The 17,151-nt window shown below is 43.1% G+C and overlaps 1 protein-coding gene across 1 annotated transcript; it reads right to left on the reverse strand.

The window, feature by feature from the left end:
• Positions 1-6,339: 6,339 nt before the first annotated feature.
• rhoub (ras homolog family member Ub) lies at positions 6,340-17,150 on the reverse strand. The gene is made up of 3 exons (XM_054793814.1): positions 16,785-17,150; positions 12,217-12,275; positions 6,340-8,752 (listed from the first exon to the last, which is right to left on the reverse strand). The coding sequence occupies exons 1-3, from the start codon at positions 16,990-16,992 to the stop codon at positions 8,300-8,302; spliced, it is 720 nt and encodes a 239-aa protein (XP_054649789.1). The 5' UTR covers positions 16,993-17,150; the 3' UTR covers positions 6,340-8,299.
• Between the last annotated feature and the right edge of the window lies 1 nt (position 17,151).

Here is a 17,151-nt window from a genome sequence, read left to right on the forward strand (position 1 = left end):
AGATATTCAAAAGTCGTAAATTTACGAGAAAAAAATGCCGCAAATTTATGAGAATATAGTCGTAAATTTATGAGAAAAAAGGCGTTAATTTACGATAAAAAACTGGTAACTTTATGTTACAGGCATCACCTGAGACAGCCATGAAAAGGGGGAACTTATGTGACCTTTGGCCTTGGGCATGTGGAGGGGGCGGAGTAAGGAAGGCGGAAGTGAGATGATGCTAACCCATGCTAATCTCTTTGTGCTCAACTGCTCTGTTTTGCTGCCGCGTTATAAATAAAAGCTTGCCTGAAGCAAGAGGAAAGTTTCCTTCCTTCCTGAAAAGCGATACTTTATGACACGATGACACGCAATATTACCACTTTATTCTACTACATTTACCACTTTTTTGCTTAGGTAAATTTATTTTTTCTCATATGACCACTTTATTCTTGTAAATTTTACTTTATTCTCGTAATGTTGCGACTTTTTTCTCGTAAATGTAAGACTTTATTCTCGTAAGATTACGACTTTTTTGTCATAAACGTACTTTCTTTCTCGTACATTTACGTTTTTTGTAATAGTACGACGTTTTTTCTCATAAATTTCCGACTTTATTCTTTTACGACTTTTTTTCTCGACTCTTTACTGTCTCTGATTTTTCTTGTTTTCAATGTGGCCCTAATACTTCGTTGTCATTTTTCCTGTAGTTAACGTGAAAACAATTTAAGCTAGCACTGCTAGTTGGCACGCCTCATTGGAGGTCAGCTAGCAAGACTGCTGCTCTGACATGAAATGATCCATTTTTTTTCCCGAGGTTTAGATGACAAAATGACTCCATTCAGTGTGAACATATCAGCTAACATTCCTCATTAGCATTTAAGTTGGCTACATCAACTCATGCAGTCAGGAAACACAGACAAGAGGACACACGCAAAAAAAAATAAAATCACAAAACAAAACACTGAGCTGTTGGGAAAGAGGCCCAGCTGACCTCACGACATGACGACTTACTTCACCTCCCGTAATGAGACTGAACTGTGGGGGGGAGGTGGTTATGTAAGCTTATTAAAATAACAATCCTGCTAGCAACACCTTACAGACATGCTAGCCATGCTTTGCTAGGAGCAAAGAGTCCAAATCACAAGAGAATTGCATGACGTCGTGTGAGCAAAATGACCAAAAGCCAAAGGCAACGTTCTTCAACTCATTCACGTTCTAGCGTCCCGCCGTGTGGCTGTCTTTCAATCATATCGCGTCGCTTTACAAGAGCTTGGGCAACACTTAATCCTAAAGACAATGTACAAAGTGGACCACAGTCTACATAGTTCACGTCCCTCCGCAGTCCCACCCAGGGAGTCATTATGCTAGCAATTATCTAAGGTGGGGGGGGGCTGCCAGAAATCCTTCAGCGACCCTCAAACGTCAAAACAGATCACGAAGCCGCTCTTTCATGCCGAGGAGTCGAGGCACGGTCGTCCCTGAGACGATTCTCCCAAGTTACGTAAAGTTTATGGCAGACGGGTAAATAGTTCCTAGCCAGAGATAGCATCCACCATGTGGATTGTATTCCTGTTCAGGACTTGGACTTTATTTTAGCCACCTTTCCAGCAAGGTAAGGAACCCTAACCTGAATCCGCTTTTGTGTTTCCACTAAGGGTGTCACGAGATCTCGTGAGACAAGATCTGGCAGAAAGTGTCTGGTGGGGACTTGGACTGGGACGATAATGAATCCACGAATCACACAACAGAGGAAAATGAACGTGGCCTTCACATTGCCTCATTATGTTGCCATGTGCACGCGTGCCTCCTTCCCTCGTCTCTCGCCTCCAAGCAGGCAGGCATTGGTTCCAGCTAGGGACGTCCTGCACGCATTTCTGGCTTCCTATACGATACCATTTTTTTATCGTCTTGCCGATCTGATCCTTTTTGTTTTTCCCTTCATAATAAACTTTTGTTCCAAACATGAATTTGTGGAACTGAATATGGTTATGAAAACAGCATTAAAAAGAATGCAAGCAAAGTATTGCTGAATGTCCTTTTTTATTCCACAGCGTGACCAACAACATTGTTTGGCTTTTGGAACAAGCCTCTGTGAGGCAGGCCCCTAATGCAATAAAAACTGGAAAAAAAATGGGCGTGCAAAATACTTTTCAGGTAGGACTAATCATTTGACATGGTTATTGATCAATTTGCGGTGTGATTTAGAATATATGACTTTTTTTTTTTTAAACAAGTAACTTATTGACGGTCCCTAGTATGAACAACCAGTTCAGCCTCGTACTTCCCGTGCGAGCAGTGGCGGAGCCAGAGATCTTTCATTGGGGGGCCAAGGTGAGACCATTACTCCCATAGGGGTGGCAATAAGTTGACACCTGAAATGTCTAGACGGCCAGTGGGGTGGCCAGAGAGTGGCAAAGGGTACGTAGCTCCACCCCTGTACAGCAGCACTTCCCGTGCAACCTCCCCGCACCATGACACAGCAGTTTAAAAAATAATCAGGACTTTATTCCCATAATATTTTGACTTTATTCTCATAACATTCTAACTTTTTCCCCAATTCATTTCCCCAAAAGTCCAACTTTATTAGTTGTTTTCTTTTTTTGTCGTAATATTACGAGTTCAAAAAAACATTTTTTTCCCTTTGATATTCAACTCTATGCTACTAAGATAACATTTTTCTTCATAATATTACAAGTTTATTTTTGTAAAATTGGGACTTTATTGCTTGTTAGAATACAACTTTTTTCTCTGAATATTTTAATTATATATATTTTTTTCATTTCTGCTTTTGATTTTTTGTTGTTGTAAATTACGTGTATTTTTCGAATGAGATTCGTCACGTATATTTCCTTCTCCTTATTATGATTTTATTCCCATAAAGTTTTGACTCCCATAAAGTTTTGACTCTTTTTCACAACTTTTTCCCCCCAAAATTACAATTTTATCCATTGTTTTGTTTGTTTCTCACAATATTTCGACTTAAAAAACAGCTTTCTTTAATATTTTAACTTTATGCTAATAAAGTCAATGCAGTTTGGTTCGGCCAACATTTTCAATGAAAATTGAATCATAGCTGGATGACATAGCGATATTTTTAAAATACCGATATTTCCTGATATCAAAAACAAACATTTCATTCATATCGCTACAGACTTGACATGCGCTGTAACTCCGGAACAGCTGCCTCTCGCCACGAGCGCCATCTACCAGCCCATGGAAGCAAAGGCTAACACCGAGCCCCGGAACAGCTGCCCCTCGCCACGAGCGCCATCTGCAGCCGGAACCGGGCCTCGGAGCGCACGCGGCTCACACCTGGCCAAGCAGCGGGCTTCGGGGAAGCTGCGACTCATAAATCCACCTGGCAGAGGTGACGACGTGTCAACCTTTTGGAACATTTGGTGTACTTTCAACAATCAAGCACAGATTTCATGCTGAGTACCAACGACTGCCAGAGCATGAACCGCGCAACTCTGATTTGCTAAGACGATCTTGCCATAAAAAAGCTTTGGAAGGCCGTTCGAGGTTTTATGGGGCATTTATTCACAATCCCACCATATTACTTGAAATTAGTGGGAAGGCATTTCTGCGTTGTCAATCATTTATTGCGGCAATCAGGCTCCCCAGCACACACGAAGCACTCATAATAGTTTCACAACAACGCCGCGAGAGACAACAATGCCTCGTTGCAGGATGATTGCTGGCAAGGGGAGCTGTGAATGGGACTGTCCCGATTAGACCACTTGGCAACGCTTCTACGTGTACAGCTATACTGTATGCTGTAGACAACACACACACACCCTTTTAGCCGCATCCCCCATCATTAGGCAAAGACAGCAAGCGACACCAACTGCCTATTGTTGTATGTTTGCCTGAGAAGAGCAGGAAAAGCCTTCTGGGAGCGATTTGAGCCCACATACTTAGCAGTCTTGGTGCCAGTGAGACCACTTAAGGGCTCACTGACATGGTTTATCAACTTTGCTGGAATACGTTCTATATTGTTTGTAATTATGTTCTACGTTGTTCGTTTTTTAGAACACAAATGTTAAATGAGAAAAAATGACATTTTTGTACGTGGCGGCCTCCTTGGAATTGCGTTGGAGTTGCTCATCCTTCAATTATTCTTTTAAATCAGCTTCTTAATGAGCGCATTAACCCCCACCCCCACATTTAGCTGTGAAAGTAAGTTTTCTAACATGTATATGCTTTGAATGCTTGTCGCTACAGTGGCATGACTTACCGTGTTCTGTGGCAACTTTCACGCCTTTCTCCTCCTTTCGTCCTGTGTAGCACAGGAGTGGCATCCAACATGCGTTTATAGCGTACCTTCAAGCCAAACGCTTGTCGGAAAGGTGTTTCTCCACAGCAGTCTCAGTGAAATGAACGGGAGGCGGTGGTCCGTATCACATACAACTAAATTAGCACTTGCTTCTTCCGCCTGACATCCACAGCTCCACCTGGGGCTGCTCAGAGCACATGTCCGCTTACAATGCACCGTCCTCGGTCACGGCGGGTGGCTACCGTACTTGCTTTGTTCATTGTAGTCTAAACCTTCGTCTTTTGGAAAACAAAACAAACTTGCAGTGTGACTCAAACACTGAACAACACGGCCGCCGGCACGTACAAAAATGTAGTTTTTACTAATTTAACGTTTGCTTTCAACATTTTCTGGCTAAATATAATATAAATATTTGCTAATTAGTTACGTTATGACCAACTTATTCAATGATTTTTTTATATTCAATTTTGTTTAACGTCTTTTTATTGCATATGGCTGTAAGTGCTTTGCATGAAACAAATCTGTCAAAAGCACCCATCAAAGAGGTGCAGGGCAGGACAATGATCTGATTGGTTGAACCACAATGACGTATTTCAAATGATCAGGCATTAAAACATTGGTCATGGGAAAAAATGCTTTCAAATCATTCAGAATTTTATTAAAAATAAATCAATATAAATGTTATGAAATGTATTTTATGATATACTGAAGTAATTATAAATACATTTTTCATTAAATGTACACTGGTCACAAAATAAAGAAGTAATCATAGTTTTTTTTACATTTAATACATGATTTGAGTAGGGATGCTGCTATCAGGGTTTTATGCTGCTGATTCCGACACCGATCATCCAGAATAGAGATGATGATGGATTAACTTTACATTTTTCAATGTCTTTATGAAGAGTGCTATTGGCCAGGGCCGCCATTAGACAATTCCAAGCGCCCTTGGCCAATAGGTAATGTTCATTAAGCAACAACACACAAACGACAAGACATAATTAGCATAATGACAACAATACACACTTGAAAAAGTTAATACGTACCGGATGGACGTAATATCCACTTCCCTTTGGGACAAAACGAGCTTCAAACTAATCGCATTGCTTGTTTGTTTTAAAAAGACAAAATGTCTCTGTGGAAAAAAAAGTCACACTTGGGAGTCCGAAGACGAGAAGATAGGCGGATAACAACTAGCTAGCTAGTTAGCTGCTGTGGTAAGAGCTTGTCGCCCAGCTAGGCAAAGCGTGTGTACAAAGATGCAAGACAAGTCGAAGGCCAATAGGTTTGACAAGGGAGCAATCAAACACGCAGGCATCGATTGGCGTAGCCTGTGTCGAGCTGTCAAACTCAAACCATTGCTGCTTTCCAGCCTAGTGTTTGGTTGCCGCGGCAGTGATGTGTCGGTCGCGAACAAATCGGCTCTCAGAGCCGGTTCTTTGAAATGAACGACAGGAGCCGGCTAACGTGGTTGGGAGCCAATTGGGAGCCGATTAGTTTTTTCCTCGTCTTTAACCTCAATGAGCAGCTACAAAAATATATTATAAAACAAAAATATAAAACAAATGAAGTCAAAATCGGTCAAATCTCTTCATGCAAGTTTCTCATGAACGAATCGGCTCAAAGAGCACCACAGAGTGTTTAACCCTGGCCCTCCCCTGCTCAGTGTGGACTCGCCACACGTCTCTACAAATGAGATTTGCCTTGAACAGAAAAAAAGATGAGGAAAAAACAAATTGGCTCCCAATTGTCTCCAAATGATGCGAGCCGGCTCATCGAGCCGTTTCGTTCACCACTGACACATCACTCCTCAATACGGGAGTTGTCAACCCTACGTGACACAACACACAATGTACATTCATGTCATGTTTGTGTTTGTCGTAATATGAATTGTCACGTCGGCTTTGAAAGGCATTTATGTGCCGATCACGTGTTTTTACGGAACTCGGCCGATGCTATCGGAGCATCCCTAATTTCTTTGCTCCTTTAATTAATTTGCCAATATTTTCACCAATTGTGATGGTGCATGGAAGCAAAGTCATAAGAAATATCTACATTAAAGTGGGACAGAGGGACAAATGTTCAATGTTTCACATTTTATTTAGCTCCATTCCAACCCTTCAACTGTTACGTACCATTTCTGACTGAGTCGCTCACACACACACACACACACACACACACACGCCACACGCACACACGCACGGTGACATTACAAACATCATTTTATGCTATGTAACATACATAAAGACATGGCACATTTGTGCATCTGCTTTGTCGTGATTCATTTCATCAGCTGTGGGGAACAGAGAACAGAGCCTGAATGAGGAGCTTCTGAAAAATGAGAAGCAAACGTGTATGGAGCAGAGGGTGTTGGGCCATTGCGTTACAGAAGAGTGACGTGGAGGACAGATAGTGGTCGGGTAACCAGCTCGTGTTGTGTTGAAGCACAGAGCAAACACGAGGCCAGTCGCTTCAGCTGTTTTTGGCACCGTGTTTAAAGGACAATGCTGGAGGTACCCTGCATAGTTGGTACGCTGGTGCACAGGTCATTGCCTGGCACCGCGTCTTGACGTTTACGTATGACAAGTGCAACGTACACTGGCACCACCCAACGTGTTTGGTTATGAAAGGGAACACCTTCCAGGATAGCTGGGATTCCAAATTTCACATTTAGCATTTTTAGTCAAACTGTAGCATAAATGTCACAGTCCAATGACAATTTTCATTCAAACTTTTAAAACAATGACATTTGGAGATACATGCTTTTGATTCATTTGCTTTTAAAATATATTTTTATACCAAACCCCCCCCCATAAATGCATTGTGTTTTATTTTTGGGATTAAAAAAAATATATATACAGTATATGGAGATACATACTATTAAATATATCAGACAGCAACAATACAGATTGACTGATGCTTTTTAAAACAGATTTTGATATCCAGCTTTGGAGAAATCTTCAAACTGAGTCAATTATTCAACAACTGTTTTTGGTGTTTTTGGATAAAGGTTTTCAAAACGCGAAATATGGAGATACAGTGTTCCCCCGTTTATCGCGGGGGATAGCTTCCCAAAACAGCCTGCAATACGTGAAATCCATGAAGTAGCCAACTTTTTGTGAGATGATCAGCATCTTCCTCTGCCTTTTTGGTGCAGAACGTTTCATCAACACTGTGAGGTTTGTCGGAGAGGAAACGTGCAAACAAACAGCGTTCAGAGTCACATGCGGTTAGCTTCTTTGCCACAAAGGAGACTGACAGCCGCGGTGCAGACAGAAGAGAGAGAATAGAGAGACACCGCCGGCACAGAGCTACGACACTCAACTTCCCACAATGCAATTCTTCTTAAAGGGCCAGGCTCGGCCTGTAACGGCGCTCATAAAATTACACACAGGAAAAAAACTGCGAAACAGGGAGTCCGCGAAAGGTGAACCACGATGGCACGAGGGAACACTGTACATGCTTTTCATTGGACAGCAACAAAGCAGACGTGAGCGTAAGATTGGTCTGCTTTTTACAATACATTTTCAATCTATTTTTTGTGTCATTAAAAACTAATGGACAGCATGTATGTCCACACTTTTTGAGTCCCAAAAACAAAATGAAACATGCTAAATGTCACGTTATTTTCATTTAAAAATCAAAAACTTGCGAAATTCTGATGTTTTTGCATGAAAATGAAAAACTTGCATAATCCACATGAGGTTTTTCATATGTCCCGTCCCGTCCCGCCCCGTCATTATTCCATTGAACACGAACGCTGTTGTGATTTTGGCAAACAGAGTAGAATGACAGTGAACACCACATGGAGATGATATACTTGGCAAGGAGGGAGTCCAGTCTGAGTTCATGTCCTGACTCCAACTCCAGTTCACATTTGAGACTGCAGTCCACGCCTTCCATTAACGAGCTGCGTAGTTTTTGGTTGGACACTGGTCAACGTCGTGTGTTGATGATCGAGGAGCACAAGAACGTCACGTTATTGTTGTTATTGTTGCTCCGCTCTCCCACAGTCAAGCCAGTGTTGTCCCGCAGGAAGTTCTATTGGACGCACACGTACTTCTTCCACCACGACCTCGAGAGCATCTTCATCTTATCGGCCGTGCTGCGCACCTTCTCCCGCCGCACTCGCCTCTCAGAATTCCTCAAGCCCACGGCGATGGCGGCGTCAAACACCTCCTTCAGGTTCTTCTGCGTCAGGGCCGAACATTCCACGTATGTCACCGCCCCCATCTTGTCGGCCAGCGCCCTGGCGTCCTCCTCGGCCACGGGTCTCTCCTTCCGCCTGGCCAGCTCGATGAGGACCTTGACGTCCTGCCGCAGGTCGCACTGCGTGCCCACCAGGAGGATGGGCGTGAGGGGGCAGCGCCGGCGGATTTCCGGGACCCACTTCTCCCAGACGTTTTGGAAGGACGCCGGGCTGACCACGCTGAAGCAGAGCAGCAAGGCGTCCGTGCGACTGTAGCAGAAGTGGCGCAGCTTGTCAAACTCGTCCTGATGGAGACACAGACGCTTATTGACTTAAAGAAAGGTAGACAGCAATACTTCCTGCAGTTGAATCACTACATACTGGGTGCTTGCACCAGCGCCCAACCTGGACATGTTATATCAATCAATCAATGCAACTGCTCCTCCCACCAGTTATTAAGGATAACCGCCATCTCGCAAAATTGAAATACATTTTAAAAGCTTGAAAAAATGCACACGCAAAGTCCATGCTTGCTTATGTAAGAGACCATTTTGATATATCATTAAAATGACTGCGATTGCTCCTCCCACCAGTTATTAATTATAAGCACCACATAACATAAGAGAAATACATTTAAAAAACCTGAAAAAAAATGCACCCACTTAAAGTCCATGCTTGCTTTTGTACGAACACACGTAGCAGTATCATTAAAATGACTGCGATTGGTCCTCCCACCAGTTATTAATGATAACCGCCACCTCGCATAATTGAAACACATTTTAAAAGCTTGAAAAAATGCACACGCAAAGTCCACGCTCGCTTATGTACAAGAACATTTTTGATATATTATTAAAATGGCTGCAATTGCTTCTCCCACTAGTTGTTATTGATAACCTCCACCTTGCACAAAAGAAGTAAGAAAGCCAACGGCACGCTCGCTCTGGCATCAACACATGCATTTAATGTACACGTCACATAATTAATGTGTGCTATTAATGATAACTGCCACCTTGCGTCATAGAAATCAACACAAACATTGGAAATAATTCACAAAAAGGTCCACTTGCTCAGGCGTCAACACATGCATGCATGCGATGCGTCATCTAATTAATGCAATCACTCCTCCCCACTAGTTATTGATGATAAGCGCCACCGTACATAATAGAAATAAACACATGCGTGCGACATCGACGCGATGGCTCCTCCCACCAGGTATCAATGGTAACCTTTCTTGCATCATAGAAATGAAGGGAATCATGAGAAATAATCCATACAATGAGCACTAAGGAAGCCATCTGTCTCTGTGAGAAGCACCAATACCCTTAAACTTGGCACAAACCACTCCTCCTTGCCCTAATCCCTCTTTTCCTCCAGTCTGTCCGCAGTCCTTCCAGTCTTAACCTGCATCTGCACCCCCATACTCTACCAAACTGCATAAAACAGCGTTTGTGGACTTGAATCTGCTCCTATCCGCCCGTGCATGTCAACGTGTGTGTTGCAGCTTGTGTGGCGTATTAGTGGTTCAGTACACAAGTGGCAATGCCTGGCAGGCTTTGGAATATCAAATGCGCTGCTTCCAGGGCAGGGTTCATTGGAGTTGGATTATGAAACAAGCCTGCATGTCACAGAGAGCATCAAAAAACAAGCATGACTGCTAGACTGGAGTATGGAAACATTACACACAGAAAGTTTTTCCATATCGGTGGACCAAGATTTGTGCTTCAGGTGAAGTCCGACACAAAGAGACGTGGAATTCTGCTGTCCATACAGATCACATTTGCACCAAAAATGTAATTAAACCGAAGGCTTGGTGCAGCCTAACGTCAAATAATACATAGCTAGGCACAAAATGAGTCATCATCTGGACACATGTTGAAGTGATTATGAGAATTTGTATTAGAATTTGAATTTGTCTAACAGAAAAACATACTTTACAAAATTCTATATGTTTTAAGTCTGTAAAAGCCCTCACCTTACACTTGATACACTTTTCTCAGACAAGCATTAACATTTTCTCACATTTCTCTCTACGGGGTTGCGCACAATAAATGAAGTGACTCATGGATGTTTCACTCCTCTGGCTGTGCCTCTTCGTCCTGGTTCGTCCGTTTGGCTGTAACGTTTTTGTATCCTTGTTAAAATGGTTAATGGCTTCTTCTTCTAGTGTTTATTGGCGGTTAGCAAGCAGCTCACATGGTTAGCTAGTTTGCTAGCAAACATTGACCACAACAGGAAACAGCGCAAAGGAGACTGACAATGGTCTACAGCCAATCAGGATGCACAACACAATGTGCGGGTTCTCCCTTAGCCAGTCAGGACTGTCATGGCTCGTACAGGCGCATAAACACATACTGAGACGAGGTGGCAGGACGACATCTTTACTGCAGCCGCACACGTCTTCATTTCTCACATGAGCATACATCACCCTCTGCTGGTAGCAGTAGGACATACAATAACAGACTCATACAACAGAGCACCCATAGATGGCTCTAATACACCACAAGGACACACAACACAATGCACGTTCAGACGCTGTTAAAAATAAAAACATGCAAAATTGCACTTAAAAAAAAATTGCAAAAGCACGATGTAGCGAGGGAACATGGTACTATACCCTACTCACTTCACACTGCATTTAAAAAGAAACAAATGTCCATGTGCAAAATGATTCAGCTCATTCAATACAGACATATAATATACAATGCATTCAAACATCCCTACAATGCATAACCTTCTGCACGCTACGCTCCTCCACTTCCTCCCTGCGGTCGAGTGTGTTTTTACATGCAAAAGATCCATGCCGAGCTCTTATCAAATGCACTTCTGCTACCTTGTAGCCGTTTTTATGGCTTAAAAATGCTCTAAAAGTGACATCTATTACTGTAGTGTGCACTTTCATCATCAACTCTTTTTGCCTCTTGCACAAATAAAATGCAAAAGACGTAAAAGATCGGGCGTCAGTGTTCGTAAAAACATATAAATACGCCTTTGGTATTGAATGATTTCAAATCTGTCACTAACAACTTTTTTATGTCGTTTTCCAGTGAAAAGACACACATTCAACATATCCAAATCTGGCCAGGGTATGGAGCAAAGTATATCTAAAAATTATTTTTTGGATTATTTCTTTATTTTATCACACTTTCATAATGATTTTGTCATGTTTTTTTAATATAATTGATGCTCTAGTCCAGGGGTTACTGTCAGGCTTCTGTTGGCCAAGCCATGACAAAACGACATCAGCAAAATCAACTGTCCTCTCTGCACGCACACCTACACACACACACACACACACACACACACACACACACGTCACGCTCACAGCTTCACACAATGTCAGAAATGACATCACGAAGGTCTACACATTCTGTAAATGCTAGGTCGCTACAGTATCCTTGAGCATGTTAATGGATCTGCCTCTATGAAAGCGACAGTACGCTAACCCAAACGGCAACAACAACACACCTTTGTTTGTGCTTTGGTGCTGGTACTGACCCACCACCAGTACGTGACACGATTCTGTCTCACTTTCTTCAGTAATGGAAGGTGAGAACGTGAAGAAATATCCACATCCACGATACCCGCTTCCACCAGAGCCCCTACCAGAGCTTATAGTCCGTTTTTTCTAAAGGGTTGTTGGTGTTTACATGGCCGTGCGCAACCGGGCTATTGCTGATATTCCGGTTCTGATAGGATTATTTGACTGCATGCAAACGTACTCAGTGTGTACTCAGAGTAATCGGGCGGTGGTGGTGCGTCGTCAACTCACCTGTCCTGCGGTGTCGCACAGCTGTAGTCGAACCGGGCTCCCGTCCACTTGAACCACGGCTGTGGGAGTAAAAACAAGAGGATAAATTAACTCTTTATGCACGTACTAGAAGATTTTCTAGTGCAACCAAAAGGCTGCCTGTTTAAAAACACACACACACACACACACACACACACACACACACACCCACACACACACACACACACAGCAGTGTCTGGCCCACCCAGCCTGCTAGCTGGTTGGTTATGTCAGCGGCTGGGATGACTTTGTTCTCCTCTGCCATGTTTTGACAAAGGCCATTCCAAGGATGTGTAGTAAAGTTGGGGGGGGGGGGTTAAAAACAAAAGCAGATTTTGTTTATTCACCGACTCTTCCACTGGGCCTCATTTTCACGTTGGAAAAAGTGGATGAGTCATCAGGGTTGCACGATGGGGTCATTTGTTCTTCTTAAGACAGGAGGGAGCACCATGCAAGACCAACATGGAAACATTTAGCATGTGTCCATGGGGGAGGGGTGGCTGCATGTCGGACCTGATCAAAGCCTCGTCATGGAAAGACCGACACCGGCTGCTAACTCGTTTTTGGAGTTTATCTATCGAGATTAGGTGAAGAGTTGTGCCCTTTGTGTGGAAGTGATTGATGAATTGCATCTTGAAGCCACTGAGGTCCAATGGAGTGCACTACTTGCTGCAACCAGCAGAGGCGCTGTTGACTCCTTCAGTCAACTAGCTCGCAGCCCCATGAAGACCAACATGTCCGCTACAGGAAGCTGAAATACATATACGCAGATTTCCACTACCACGAAAACTGTCATGCAAACAAAAAGAAACAGAGAGTTGTTCTCTGACTCTGTGGCTTATTTTGAGCAATTCTGGTTACTTTTATTCTACAGGGCGGTCATTTAACTCATTCAAATACGTGTTTATACGTTTTTATAATGATGATCCCAAAGACGTATTTATATGTCTTGATACGCGAGAGGCAAAACGAGGTGATGACGCACGTGCAGACTAATGGATGCCACTTTTAAGCCATAAAAACGGCCACAAGGTGGCAGAAGAGCATTTGATAAGAGCGTGGCATGGATCTTTTGCTTGGAAAACACCCGCGACAGCAAGGAGGAAGTGGAAGAGCGTGGAGGAGTGTAGCGTGCAGAAGCTTACGCATTGTAGGGCAATTTGACCACATATATACACACACACACACACACACACACACACACACACACACACACACAGTTTAGTTCCAAATGTGAAAATTGTAGATAGTTTATGATGTTATATTTGTAAATACATTTTTTATTTTGATGTTCAACAAGTCCTTTTTTGTGTTGTTTATGCTGTGGTATTTGTGTCAAAGAGAAAGTTATGCTTGAAATGTATCTTTTCACAAAAAGCTGCTTTTCTCCCTTTTGAAGGTGGGAACTGGTATTTTCCTGAAACTTACCTATGTTCTACTGCTGATTACTAAAGAACGCAAAAAAGTAGAACCAAACCTTTTTTTTTCTGATGAAAGTCTAATCTTTCTTTTGGTAGGTTCCACGTTTATGTAGCCACAGAACACAATATTGTGTGTGCCTTGAAAGATCAGTCCAAATGGTCTCAAATGGCCGCCACTGAAGGGGTTGTCTTTTGAAAAACATCTGGGATTGAATGAGTTAAGTAACAACTGGCAGGTGGAGCAATCACATGAATTATATTTCACATCTATGTTGCGTGTGCATGTGCCTGTTTGTGAGCAAACACATCATGGGCTTTAATTTGATGGATTATTTTGAGTCTTTCTATTGATTTATTTTCTTATTATGGAAGGTACCGGTTGTCGTGAATAACCGAACCGGCTAGAAGAGCCATTGCCTTTGACTTTGTGGACTATTAGGAGTTTTTCTATGTATTCCTATGATGTACGATGATGGTTATCATGAATAACAGGAGTTAGGAGTACGGTGACCTTTGATTTTGTGGATGATTACAGGTATTTCTATTCATTATCTTGAATAACTGCTGGGAGGCTTATGTGAACATTCATGCTGAGCCCAGGCAAACCTCGTCCAAGCGTGCTGGGGGTCAGGAAAGTGCATGAGTTCAAAGAAAGCGGGTCCCCAGGCGCGACACAGACTGAATAGAAATGATGCTCTGCTGCCCTAAAGTAAGCCAACGCTTCCATTGTGTAATCGTTTCCCAATCCTTTGACATATGATACTCCTTCAATAAAGCGCTCCTCCTTATCATCTCCGGCTCGCTTTTCAACGCTCCCTTGGCTTTCTGCCACCTGTGGTGTTGCATAACTCCTCGCAACTTCTTTAAAATACTCATTCACGGTGGGTCATGGCGAGAAATGACATCACCACCAAGCGCACAATCAGTCTCTGTCAGAAGGGACGTCAAAGAAAGACAATGCGAGCTTGTGAGCGGCTGGGACAGATGCGTCCACTCTGCCGCAGTGTCAAGGCTGACCACAACAAGGCTGAGTTGTGCAAGTCACACAGCGCCTTTTGTGGCCTGCGTTCCCACACTTCACCGTCCTTTATGGGATTTGTGGCATCCCAGTTGGTTTTAAAGCGCATTAGCACACACGCATTTATGAAACGGGGCAAGTCTGTTTTGTGCACGAGTGGAAAATCGGCAACATTTTGGAAAGAATATACGGCACAATTCAAGAAATCACACATCTAAAGCCGCACAAAACACGTTGTCAAAGGATTCAATGCTTTTTCTTGGACTTTTTTTGACACTTATTCCAAAAGACAAGAATATACACAGGAAGTTACATTGACTACGTGTTTTTGCTGGTCGACCATTGTGCTACAAATGATCTGCGATATTCGATTTTATGGGCAACATTTTTTTTGGACAAATTCTTCATTAATTATTCACATTTGAACCACTAGATGGTACTCGAGTATAGTGTACAGTCTACCTGTGTGGGCCACATTAGCTTGACACAGACGTAGCCGGTATGTATGTTTTTGCAGTACAGCCAACGACACCGTCTGTGAGTGTGCACCATTTTGCACTGTTTTGTTTATATTTGCCGACCAAACGCCTCAGTAAGCCTTGTCTGTCGCGACGAAGGCTCCGCTGCCCGAGCACCTCCATTGGTACTTTTTTTTTCCCCCAGTTGAGAAAACTGTCCGTGTTGGTCATCTGTGTTCATGTAAATATTCCCACACTGTGGCTGTGGCATTCATCTTAAAAACGATGGCCTTTGTGCCGCCATGATTGTTAGCGTATGCTGGCTCACGAAGCTAACTGCTTCTAGGGTGGTAGCTAGTAGCCCCGCCTCTACACAGGAGGGTTCACTCTCTCTGTTGGTTCCACTATAGAACCAATGCGCGCAGACAGATGCAGAGTGAACCGTCTGGTCATCCAGCCTGTGTGGCACAGAGAGACGACAAAGTCAAAGCTGATACTGTTTGTGTGAATATCGTGTTTTGGCTAAAACACAAAGATAATAGGTCTACTTTCATGGATGACTAAGGAAATTCCAAAATATTCACATTTGAGAGGCTGGAACCAGAGAAAACTCTGTTTTAACTTACCTGTGCAAAGGTGTTCCCTTTCCGTTGGCTTTCTTACTATACCCATCCAACCGCTATTCTCGTTTTACATTGGTTCACTTCTTTTTACACTTGTGTGACAGCTGTTAAAAAAAATCTCACTTGTGGCAGGGAATCTGTTTCAACTCATGTATGCACACTTCACTTTTTCTTGGGCTTCCCGCACACCTAGCCAACTGCTAGTCTCGTTTTACAGTGGTTCACTTCTTTTTACACTTGCGTGACAACTAAATGTTTACAAAACAATGACACTCATGACAAGAAAATCTGCTTTAACTCACATGGGCAGACATTTTGCTTTTTCTTTGGCTTCCTGGCTACACCTACCCAACTGCTGCTCTAGTTGTACAGTGGTTCACTTCTTTTTACACTTGAATGACCATGAAGCATGTTAAAATGTTACTTACAACATCACCCATACAGCTAACAAAGACAATATGGGAGAAATTACCCCCAGACTTGAACAAGTAAAGCCAGAGGACACCCTGGACGTGACGATGAGGTGGACATCGGTAAATCATTGTCACAGCACAAGTCAACACTGATAGCAAAGTGGAAAAGTGGACTGATTCCAAATAGAAACATGGCAACCACATCAGGGAGAACACATCCACATAGAGCTAGCAGGATAAGCAAACACACCTTATTACTGTTATTATTTCTATTCTGGGACATGAAGACACTTGGGCGGGTGCTCTGAAGGTGTCAGACAGGTAGAAACACATTCATTAACTTCACTGAGATGGAGGAACGTCTTCTGGGAGCTTTATTGCACCACAGTAACTCATTAAAATGTATCTTTAAGGCCGGGGTGTAACAGAACAAGAAATGAAAGGATGTTGGGGCAACTTTTCAATGTAGGTTATGCTAAGTGACCCCCAGGCGACACTTTGCCCTTGCTTTAAGAGTAGAATTGATCTGCATACCCATGCTAGCAAAGATTCACAAACTATTCCACTAAACGTTCACTTTATAGTCATATTTCATTCACTGAATGCATTTCGCTCACCAGAAAAGTCGTCAAAAGCAGTGGGGACGTATTTAGTGGGGTAGCCATTGGTGGTGTAGCTGACCACCAGGCTCGTCTTGCCCACAGCACCGTCTCCGAGCAGCACGCACTTCAGTAGCCGCTCTTGCCCTCGCCCCGGCCGGGCTGGCTGGGCTTTGTGCGGCGGCACCGGTGGAGCCATGGTGGTGGTCCTTGGTGGATATTCCATGGAGACTGGAAGAGGGGCATTCAATTCATAAGCCAGTTCTTCTCCGACACCGCGATTCCACCATGAGAACGGCTTAAAGCGACTTGTTTTATGTCAAATAGTGACAATTTCTATCCTTTTTTAGCTAAATTGCCGCCGCTGCTGTACATGACGACCTCC

Source organism: Dunckerocampus dactyliophorus, chromosome 12 (genome assembly GCF_027744805.1).
Source record: "Dunckerocampus dactyliophorus isolate RoL2022-P2 chromosome 12, RoL_Ddac_1.1, whole genome shotgun sequence".
In the NCBI taxonomy this organism is placed as follows: domain Eukaryota; kingdom Metazoa; phylum Chordata; class Actinopteri; order Syngnathiformes; family Syngnathidae; genus Dunckerocampus; species Dunckerocampus dactyliophorus.

Bases quoted from the DNA above. Each gene is read 5' to 3' on its own strand.
- rhoub (XM_054793814.1), bottom strand. From the start codon at position 16,992: ATGGAATATCCACCAAGGACCACCACCATGGCTCCACCGGTGCCGCCG. The intron at 12,276-16,784 runs GTGAGCGAAATG...TTACTCCCACAG, and splicing joins TGCTTTTGACGACTTTTCTG to CCGTGGTTCAAGTGGACGGG. The intron at 8,753-12,216 runs GTGAGTTGACGA...TGTCTCCATCAG, and splicing joins TGTGCGACACCGCAGGACAG to GACGAGTTTGACAAGCTGCG.